Consider the following 11,150-nt stretch of genomic DNA (forward strand, 5'->3'; position numbering starts at 1 on the left):
TTCATCATTTTGTCACGTCTTACTCTACTGTATATCATTCCTCTCTCAGCTTGAGAACAAGAGATTTCATTATTGAATTGAGCATTATTGCTTTAGTGAGAAGGTTTTGGTTCCAGTCTGAGCCTTTCTCTGTGGGGAGTTTGCAAGTTCTCCCTGTGCATATGAGGATTTTCTGCAGGTTCTCCAGTTTCTTGCCACAATCCAAAACATCTATTTGATTATGAGGTGGTGATAATAAATGGCCTGTAGACGTCAGCATGTGTGTTTGTCCTGTGATGAACTGGATGAAGTGTCATGGAGGATGGATGATTGAAGTCTTCACTTCTCCTGAGACGATTTGATCCTTTTCAAGACACCTGAGTTTAATCTCATCTGTGGTTGGTCACACTGCGTCCACTTCTGTATAATGAGCAGAATGACTCATTGAATGGAAAAAGACTTGTATATTTAATGTAAAAGAAGTCATGAGGTGGAGTATATATCTATACGGGAAGCAACAAATCATCAGAAGAATATTGACACTGACAACAAAGGAAACAAAAACAAGCAAATGTCAGAATTATTCCAAGACATTATGACTAATTTATAAACCACACAGCATTTCTGTACTAATAGCAGATAGTTTGACTAAATGTGGTGAAATAAATGATTTCATATGGTGCTGTTGCTTGTTGATTCAGATTCTGGTGTTGACTTTATTTGTGAGTTTGGAGTGGAACACGACTGAAGCTTTACTGTTGAACACCTTCAATTGGGTTCCATATCTTTCATTAGAGGAATGTGGCCAAACAAGAAAGACGGAGCCATGGCCAGGAGGACAGATAACATCATCTGCAATGTTATGTACACGTAACAGATCAGTTTGCCACTGAAAGGCCCGGCCGGTATTTTAACCCACAACCTTCTCACTGTGAGGCGAGAGCACTAACCACTGCTCCACTGTGCGACCTGCTACTGACTCCTGCGGTGGTAAACGTCAATGATAATGAGGTGACGGTCCATGTGAAGCTGCAGTTTCTCCTGTGTTCAGTCTGTGTCACTCCACAAGTCATCAGCAGGGTTTGAAGGACGACACCTGACCAAGTGAGTTTAAGTTGGTTTGAGGTGATAATAGTCACACTGTGGCTGGCTGCATTGTGAAGAAGAGAAAACTGTGTGTGTCTGCCATTTTAAGACAAGACAGAACTCGTCAGTGCAGGTGCTTTCACACTGAAGGGTGTGGCACAGTGACCATGTGCCAGCTCAAATTTGCTTGTGCGGTTTTCCTGAAACTTGGCTCGCTTCATTGGGATGCTAACGTGGAGCGACCCGGCTTCAGCACAGTTCAAGCTGATAGAGACACAAACGCCTGAGGCAAGTGGAAAAGAGGAGAACTCGCTCACAACGTGAACACGATGTGGTGTAACCCTGGGCATGTATAGATAGATAGATAGCTAGATAGATAGATAGATAGATAGATAGATAGATAGATAGATAGATAGATAGATAGATAGATAGATAGATAGACAGATAGACGGATGGATGGATGGATGGATGGATGGATGGATGATGTGAAGTCTCCACTCATGAACGTATTTAGTTTTCCAGGCTGCAGAAATGTGCTTGAATTTTCTTTCAGCACTTATGCCAACGTTGTGGTTTTAAAGTGTTCTATAATTAAAGCTGAGTTGGGTTGAGATGAGTTTTTTCACTTCATTGGTTCAGATGCAGGTTCACGCCTCATCTTCCTCCTTTATTTGTTTTTCTTCCTGCTTCTTCTCCACACGAAGATAAAGACTGGATAGGTCACAATGAAGCTCTTCGTGGTTCTCTTTCTGCTGAGACTCCCCAGCGTGGCTCCAGGTAGCTTTCATATGTTTTTACATCTGATCAATAATCATTAGAAAATGCCTTTTTATTTCTGTCTTCATTGGTTTTTTTTTCTCCGTCTGTCAACAGTTGAAGCCTCGTTGAAAGTTTTATTCTCATATTAAGGTTCTTGTGTAGAAACTGGAGGGAATAAACCACATGTTCCATGTTTAATGTGTGTAACAGTTAGTACTGTGTTGATTTTTACACAATAGAATATCCTGATATGACGTCAAGGCAGACTTGGATTAGAATTTGTTCCAGTTTTTTATTGTGATGACTTTGTTTGGTCTTATTGTCATACAATGTAACATTTGAGAAGTAAAATGTCTTAATTGTGGTTGTAATAATTCAATTTTAAATCTGGACTTTTTCTTATAGTGATTCACTCTCTAAAGGTTTTCTACACTTCATCCTCTGAAGTACCAAACTATCCAGAGTTTGTGGCTGATTATTTGGTTGATGAAGTTCAGATCGTTCGCTATGACAGCAACACGAGGAGAGCAGTGCCCAAACAGGACTGGATGAACAAAATCACTGAAGATGATACAAAATACTGGGAGGAGGAAACTGAGATATTAAAGGGAAACGAGCAAACCTTAAAGAAAACCATTGAGATCGCAAATCAGCTCTTAAACCAAACTGAAGGTTTGTTTGAACTTTCTCTTTTTCCTGACACTGTCTTCACTGTGTTGACTGTTGTTCTGCATGTAGTGAGTTTAGTGTGGACATGTTGACACCTTGTAAATGTTGGTTTCGGATGACAGATTCAGTCATTTAGCAGCTTGACTTCTTCTTCTGTTCTCCAGCTCACATCCACTATCTGGATGAAGTTCACTTGATCACAATGTGTCGGTGCTTCGACAAACACTCTTGTCCATTGAATCAATTATTGACTCAGCCAACTCACTTTATTCAAGTTCAAACACACATCAAATGATAGTTGAAGTATTTTCATCAAACTTTGATAGTTTCTTCTGTTGAAATGAACAAAATTCAGAGTCCTGGAACTTTTTTATTATTTCTCTTTCTATTGGTCCACACAGTCTCTATGGTTTGTTTTAGCTCCAAATATTGTTGTAGAAATAATGTAAAATGTCATTTTTACATTAGAAACAAACCGTATTCATTCAGAAATGTGAGAGCTGCTTTGTGAATTTTAAAGAAATATTTCTGAGGATGGACTTTTTTTTCAAGTTTGGAACATTTTAAAAACAATATTTAAATTGAAAATCAAAGTTTCTATCATCTGATTTTCACTTCTTGTTTCTTTTAGTTTGAGTTTCATGTTTCATCTCCTGACATTTCAGTAAATTATCAACAGTCATGCCCGCAGCAGGTGTAAAGTGTTAAGCACTGTCTCCTCACAGCAGGAAGACCTCGGTTCGATTCCTGACGATATCTTTCTATGAGGAGTTTTCATGTTCTCCCTGAGCATGTGTGGGATTTTTCCTTTCAACAATCCAAAGACGTTCTTGTTAGGAAGTCATTCCTGCCTGTGGCCATCAGACTGCTTTTCTGTATTTAAACAAAACTGTGTGTGTGTGTGTGTGTGTGTGTGTGTGTGTGTGTGTGTGTGTGTGTGTGTGTGTGTGTGTGTGTGTGTGTGTGTGTGTGTGTGTGTGTGTGTGTGTGTGTGTGTGTGTGTGTGTGTGTGTGTGTGTGTGTGTGTGCGTGTTTGTGTCTGTGTGTGTCTTTGTCTGTGTCTGTGTCTGTGTGGCACAGTAAATAAGCTGTGCTGTAGGGACATAGAACTCTGGTTCTAAGTCTCTGCGGCATGTTGCCATGAAACACACACAACAACCGGAGGCCATTTTGTTAAAATGTGGGGACTTTAATCATGAGACTCTGGACACAACACCACCTGCTTTCTCCCAGTATGTGGACTTTCAATACAAGAGGAAACAGAACTGTTGACCTGCGCCTCATTCATTTTGAGACAAAAACAAGATCTCCTTAACTGATCATCACGAATAAACTGCAATTGAAGTATCAGTGAGCGTTATAGACTGTTCATATTTTAGTTTGATGGCTGGAGCCTTGACATCACATCTCCTAAAGCTGTTTCTCGCTGCCGCAGATGACGTGAGCTAAACTATGTTGCAAATTTCATTTCTTTTGTGTCTGAAAAAAACAGAAAATGTCCACAACCTGCATTCATCTGAAACACGTCAGATTCCAAATAGTCCATTCCAATATGTTTGCAGACGACCATGTTGTTTTCTCCTGCTTCCACTTAATCATTTATTCACATAAATATCCCACCTGATATTTCATCTGTTCTTTCCATGAACCCCGACTTCACTTTTATACAACTGCAGAATGAAAAAGTGGAGCATTGAACATCTGAATGAAGGTATTTTCTTTTCATTTTGACCGAGATAGATAGTTAGATAGATAGATAGATAGATAGATAGATAGATAGATAGATAGATAGATAGATAGATAGATAGATAGATAGATAGATAGATAGATAGATAGATAGATAGATAGGTAGATTATTGAGGATTACTATTTAATGATGAAGTTTATTTCACTTTCGTTTCAGAACCTCAGTGAGTCAGTGACACCCAGCAACCACTCACATTGAATTGTCATTGGTTCAGATGCAGGTTCACGCCTCATCTTCCTCCGGTATTTGTTTTACTTCCTGCTTCTTCTCCACACGAAGATAAAGACTGAACGGGTCAAAATGAAGCTCTTCGTGGCTCTCTTTCTGCTGAGACTCCCCAGCATGGCTCCAGGTAGCTTTCATATGTTTTTACATCTGATCAATAATCATTAGAAAATGCCTTTCTTGGAATGCAGGGGGCGAGCTCCCTCGGGCGTGGCGCTCGTGGCGTGGCTGGGGTTTTGATGCTCCTTCCCTTTCACTGTTGGATTAGTGGAGGATGGCATATCGTGGTGGCCGGGTGGGGGCCCGGCTGGCGGCCTGGGGGGTGAGAGTGTGAGTGTGTGAGTGTGAGTGTGAGTGTGAGTGTGAGTGCGTGTGAGTGTCTGTGTCTGTGTCTGTGTCTGTGTCTGTGTCTGTGTCGGAGTGGGGGTGGGGTTGGGGTTGGGGGTGGGTGTCTGTGTCGGGGCGGGTGGGGGTGTGGGTGTATCTATCAAGATCGGGGGGAGAATCATGGGGCGGGAAAGTGGGGGGTAGGATATAAGGCTCCTGGGGGTGGTGAATCAACTGTCCTCCGACCGGGGTCTGTTCGGGCCTTCGCTTTTTCTGGTCTGGGGGCGGGGCTGGTCCGGGGCGCCGCGGCTGGGGCCATCTCTACCTTGCTGGGTTGGGGGGGGCGGTGGGCCTCGCCGGGGTTGGGGGGGCTCCCGGCCCGCTCGGCCCAGGGGCCCTGCTCCGGCCTTTTCTCGGCTTGGCGGCTTGGGTCGGGGCCTGGGGCCCTGTGCCCTGTATCCTTCTCCCGTGGGCTCTTCTTGCCTGGGGGGGATTCCTCTCTGCATTCTCCATTTGGTGCTTTCTGGGCGGGGGCGTGGCTCTGTGGGGTGGTTCGCTGGTGCCTCCCCGGGCCTGGAGGGTTGCCGTCCGCCGGGGTGGCGATGTCCGGGCCCGATGGCCTCAGGCCCCGGGGTGTCGCTACAAGTCCCCCCATAACAGTTCCGGCCACACCCAGTGGACAAACCACAGACACACAAACCACACACACACACACACACACACACACACACACACACACACACACACACACACACACTTCCACTCCTCACGAAAGGTGCTTCTGAAGTTGCTTGTTCTCTGTCATCATTTGCTCAAACTCTAAAAATCATGTTCCTCTTTTGTTGTTGCCTCTTTGTTAATTCATGTTCCTGCTTCATGTTACTGTCTAGATAGAGCTGCTCAGACTGGTTTAATCTAGGAATCATCTTACTGTCTAGATAGAGCTGCTCAGGCTGGTTTAATCTAGGAAATCATCTTACTGTCTAGATAGAGCTGCTCGGGCTGGTTAATCTAGGAAATCATTTTACTGTCTAGATAGAGCTGCTCAGGCTGGTTTAATCTAGGAAATCATCTTACTGTCTAGATAGAGCTGCTCAGGCTGGTTTAATCTAGGAATCATCTTACTGTCTAGATAGAGCTGCTCAGGCTGGTTTAATCTAGGAAATCATCTTAATGTCTAGATAGAGCTGCTCAGGCTGGTTTAATCTAATAACAGTTGTAAAGTATTTGGATCAGTTTGATAACTGCAAATAATATATGTAGCACAACAAGGGTATTGTATGTTATCCCCTCCCCCCTCCCCCTCAACTTCTCTTCTCTCTCTCTTTGGGCATTCCCCCCCGGTCGTGTACGGCAGCCATGCCAACTTCTAATAAAGGCAGCAACAGGAGGAGACTCCAGGTCTCTCCCTGTTGCAAGAGCAAAAACTGTTCCAACTCCGAAGGCTCTCAATCACATCATATTGTTGGCCCAAGCTGCCGAACAGGACAAGGGAGGAAAGAAAAAAAAGAAAAAAAACTTATAGTTTAGATTCAATCGGCTGCATGTTGCTCCGTTTGATATTTAAATTCTTTCAACAGTCACAGCAGAACAAAATCAGCTTTTATCCATCTCATCCAGTGTTTACAATCCAACTAACTGTAGAAAAGACTGAACAGATGCTCTTTGAATGAGGTGTAACCAGGTTTTAAAGCAAATAAAGTCAAATAAATTCAAGACTTTCAAAATGAAAAGGAAGTTGTCTCTGGATATGATATATAGTTTAAATCAGAGACCTTCATTAAAGTGAAATAACCAACAAGATGAGAGAAAACATTTGGTTTTGTTGAACATTTTGAAAAATAAAATGTTTTATTTGTGATTGTAATGATGTTTGAGTATAAATCTTGTTCACTGATTTTAAATCTGCACTTGATCTTTTTCTTACAGTGATTCACTCTCTGAAGTATTTCCAAACTTCATTCTCTGAAGTACCAAACCTTCCAGAGTTTGTTGCTGTTACGTTAGTTGATGAAGTTCAGATTGAGCACTATGACAGCAACACGAGGAGAGCAGTGCCCAAACAGGACTGGATGAACAAAATCACAGATGATGATCCAACATACTGGGAGGAGGACACTCAGAGGTTCAAGGGAAATGAGCAAATTGACAAAGGAAACATTGAGCTCCTGAAGCAGCGCTTCAACCAAACTGAAGGTTTGTTTGAACTTTCTCTTTTTTCCTGACACTGTCTTCACTGTGTTGACTGTTGTTCTGCATGTAGTGAGTTTAGTGTGGACATGTTGACACCTTGTAAATGTTGGTTTCAGATGACAGATTCAGTCATTTAGCAGCTTGACTTCTTCTTCTGTTCTCCAGCTCACATCCACTATCTGGATGAAGTTCACTTGATCACAATGTGTCGGTGCTTCGACAAACACTCTTGTCCATTGAACTCAATTATTGACTCAGCCAACTCACTTTATTCAAGTTCAAACACACATCAAATGATAGTTGAAGTATTTTCATCAAACTTTGATAGTTTCTTTTGTTAAAATGAACAAAATTCAGAGTCCTGGAACTTTTTTATTATTTCTCTTTTTATTAGTCCACACAGTCTCTATGGTTTGTTTTAGCTCCAAATATTGTTGTAGAAATAATATAAAATGTCATTTTTACATTAGAAACAAACCGTATTCATTCAGAAATGTGAGAGCTGCTTTGTGAATTTTAAAGAAATATTTCTGAGGATGGACTTTTTTTCAGGTTTGGAACATTTTAAAAACAATATTTAAATTGAAAATCAAAGTTTCTATCATCTGTTTTTCACTTCTTGTTTCTTTTAGTTTGAGTTTCATGTTTCATCTCCTGACATTTCAGTAAATTATCAACAGTCATGCTCGCAGTAGGTGTAAAGTGTTAAGCACTGTCTCCTCACAGCAGGAAGACCTCGGTTCGATTCCTGACGATATCTTTCTATGAGGAGTTTTCATGTTCTCCCTGAGCATGTGTGGGATTTTTCCTTTCAACAATCCAAAGACGTTCTTGTTAGGAAGTCATTCCTGCCTGTGGCCATCAGACTTTAATGAAAGTAAAACGACTGCGAGTCTCTGCTGACAGTTCAGTTCAGCAGGATAAACAAACACATTATCCACTGAAAATCAGCATCTTGTGACCTGAAATCTGAGTTTTTAATCCTTTGTGTGTGTGTGTGTGTGTGTGTGTGTGTGTGTGTGTGTGTGTGTGTGTGTGTGTGTGTGTGTGTGTGTGTGTGTGTGTGTGTGTGTGTGTGTGTGTGTGTGTGTGTGTGTGTGTGTGTGTGTGTATGTGTGTATGGACTCTGGTCTCTCAGGTCTTCACTTCGTCCAGTGGATGTCTGGCTGTGAATGGGACGATGAAACTGATGAAGTGAACGGATTTCATCAATACGGTTATGATGGAGAAGATTTCATATCTTTTGACCTGAAGACGGAGACATGGATCGCTCCAAGACCACAAGCTTTCATCACCAAACACAAGTTAGACAATAACAAAGCTTGGACAATGTATCTTAAACACTACCACACCAAAGAATGTCCTGATTGGTTGAAGAAGTTTGTGAACTATGGGAAGAGCTCATTGATGAGAAAAGGTAAAATCACATCACCTGCTGCAGTTTTATTCACCAAACAGTTTTTATCTTCCTCTTTTGTTTCTCTCTCCTGCCTACACAATATTTACCTGCAGTTTTCTCTTCATGTTTTTTTTCCTCTCTGTGCTTTCATTTTCTCTTCCTCTCTGTCCTTTCTGATCGGCCTCTCACCATCTTCTCTCCTCTCTCCATCTTTATTGTCCTCTTTAACTCCACATTATTTCCCTCATCACACTTTACATGGCACATTTATTAACAGCTGCACTGAATTCCATCACAGCCACAGGACAGGAGAGAGGAACTGTGATGTTTTCCAGGTGAGAATCAAATAAAGTGTGAGGTGTCTTCCTGATTGTTCTCCAGAGCGTCCCTCAGTGTCTCTCCTCCAGAAGACTCCCTCCTCTCCGGTCATCTGCCACGCTACAGGTTTCTACCCTGACAGGGCCAACTTGTTCTGGAAGAAAGACGACAAGGAGCTCCATGAGGAGGTGGTCAGAGGAGAGATCCTCCCCAACCATGATGGAACCTTCCAGATGAGCGTTGATCTGGATGTTTCATCAGTCAAAGCTGAAGACTGGGGGAGGTACAACTGTGTGTTTCATCTGGCTGGAGTTAAAGAGGACGTCCACACAACACTGGACAAACGTGTCATCCTGTCCAACTGGCGCAGTGGTGAGAAACACATTCATTCACATTACTCACACTTTTTCACTTTTACGCTAATTTAGAATGTGATTCTCTCCATTTGTCACATTGTGAGATGTTACGGATCATTTAGTGGTTCACTAGTGACATCAAATGTGAATGGAGACAAAACAAGGTGACACTGTGTGGTTTTATCTGCAGGGTTTCCCACTGCTGCTGTTGTTGCTGTTGGACTGCTCCTCCTGGCAGGCTGCATCATTGGACTCGTCCTCTGGAGGAGAAACAGTCATGGTAAAGAAGAAACACTCATTTCCTCATGAATAGATTTTCAGAGGAAGCTGATTTCTGGAGCCATCAGTTGTCAGAGTGACACATCAAGTTTAGTTTTAGTCTTCCAGACTGTAATGGAGCTAAATGAATCTTCAGCTGTTTGTTTTCACATCTTATGAAGGATTTTAGTCACTATTCTGAAGATGTTGCAGAAGTTTTTCAAAACCAAAGAAAGTCGTTTCAGGAAGTAAATAAACAGCTCAGTGACCCCTGTTGACCTCTGCTTAAACTCTGAATAAAACTCTTTATCTTCCTGTTTTCCAGGGTTCAGACGTACTAACAGTGAGTACTTTACTATTCACTTTAAGACTTTAAATTCAACAAACAGCTTGACAGAAATGACCGAGAACAAGTTTTCCTCTGACACATTAAACTTTGTTTTCCAGCCTCTGAAAGTTCATCTTCATCAGAAGATCCAGTCGTGAAGAAAGTGAGTACATGAAGTGAAGGGATCTCATAAATCAGCCCGTCGTCTCCAACACTACAGTCTAACTCCAAATCTGACTCGTCATTAACATCTAATGTTTGATTTGAAGACTTGTGACACATTTCTCTCTGTTTGATCTGCTGTGTTTACAGAAAAATGACACAATTGTAGAGTTTGGATTCAAAGATGAAGGCTGGATTGTAATCAGACTAACAGATTTATTATTTGTCTTGACAGCGGACCAGTGAGGAGCAAACCATGTGAGAAACCAGATAGCAAAAGGAGTATTAAGTGTCTACCTCTGATGAACATTTAAGGGTGAAATACTATTTCAGTGTAAATCACATTGTTTCTATCTTTTTATTCTGGTGAAGGTTATATATTTATTTAATCTATTTAGAAATCACTGCAGTCACACATGTTACATGTACATAAAGAGTGGGTCTATGAAACGTCTGATTGCTTTTTCAGTTGTCAGTGTGTGCTATGATTATGATTCATCGCTTGTACATTTTAAGGATTGTAGGAAAATAAAGGGCTTCCGAGGGTGTTTTGGGCTCATTTGTTGGTTATTTAAAGCCTCATCGGATTCATAACATTAGGAACAAAACAAAACTGAATGAGTACATATTTTAATCAAATCATTTAGCTGTACAGTCCATCACACCTACTCTGCTCATGTGGCTATTTAACAGAAAAAGACTAAATTAGAAGTCTGTCAGTGTCCACAATATCTAATCTACATTAAGGAGAAAAAAAACTACTTAAGCAAATAATGTGCAAACAGAAAGAAATATTAGATCTTTCCATGTTTCTCCCTGGGACTTTATCCCCTTCAATGAATCTGATCAGAGACCCTCATTCAGTTGAAGTCTGCCCATAGAAATATCAATCTGTGTACATTTATGTCTGAATACCAAAATCAATTTCAAATGTAATACTGAAAACGTTTTCACAGCTCATCTGCAATGCTTCTCTGAACCACCATGGGGCGGTACAGCACCCAAATGCTTTCATTTAAACTTTAGATTGAAGTGCTTTTCCACCATAAACAGACACACAGATTTAATGTATATGTTTCTTAGGTTATCTGCAAGATGTTTGTGGGAACTCTGCAGTTTCTTGTCGGAAAATAGGAAATTCCCAATTCTTTCATTTCCCTGCTTCAGTGATGTATTCCTCGTTGTGTTAACCCAACTTCGTTTAGTTGAAGTTCCTGATGTGACCAATAGAGGTCAGCAGCATGTCGCAGATCATTTTGGTCGGAGCGTGCAGACAAAAATATCGAACATCAACGTCTTTCCAGCAATAGAAACAAAGGGAAAAATGATTTAGGAAGGTTTTTT

At 41.4% G+C, this 11,150-nt stretch overlaps 1 protein-coding gene across 4 annotated transcripts; it reads left to right on the forward strand.

Moving 5' to 3' along the window:
• The first annotated feature begins 907 nt into the window (after nt 1-907).
• LOC308123200 (class I histocompatibility antigen, F10 alpha chain-like) lies at nt 908-10,354 on the forward strand. 4 transcript variants are annotated; one of them, XM_080485549.1, is made up of 11 exons: nt 908-1,083; nt 1,770-1,842; nt 2,230-2,496; nt 4,455-4,592; nt 6,722-6,988; nt 8,124-8,402; nt 8,766-9,074; nt 9,249-9,338; nt 9,642-9,659; nt 9,764-9,807; nt 10,042-10,354. In XM_080485549.1, the coding sequence occupies exons 2-11, from the start codon at nt 1,791-1,793 to the stop codon at nt 10,066-10,068; spliced, it is 1,491 nt and encodes a 496-aa protein (XP_080341675.1). In that variant the 5' UTR covers nt 908-1,083; nt 1,770-1,790; the 3' UTR covers nt 10,069-10,354. The 4 variants fall into 4 exon arrangements, with proteins under 4 accessions (XP_080341675.1, XP_080341677.1, XP_080341674.1 ...); XM_080485551.1 differs by lacking the exon at nt 908-1,083 and adding an exon at nt 4,170-4,204 and having other exon boundaries at nt 1,762-1,842; XM_080485548.1 differs by lacking the exon at nt 908-1,083 and having other exon boundaries at nt 1,762-1,842.
• The last annotated feature ends 796 nt before the right edge of the window (nt 10,355-11,150 follow it).

This window comes from Lipophrys pholis (genome assembly GCF_963383615.2).
Source record: "Lipophrys pholis genome assembly, chromosome: 17".
Classification (NCBI taxonomy): domain Eukaryota; kingdom Metazoa; phylum Chordata; class Actinopteri; order Blenniiformes; family Blenniidae; genus Lipophrys; species Lipophrys pholis.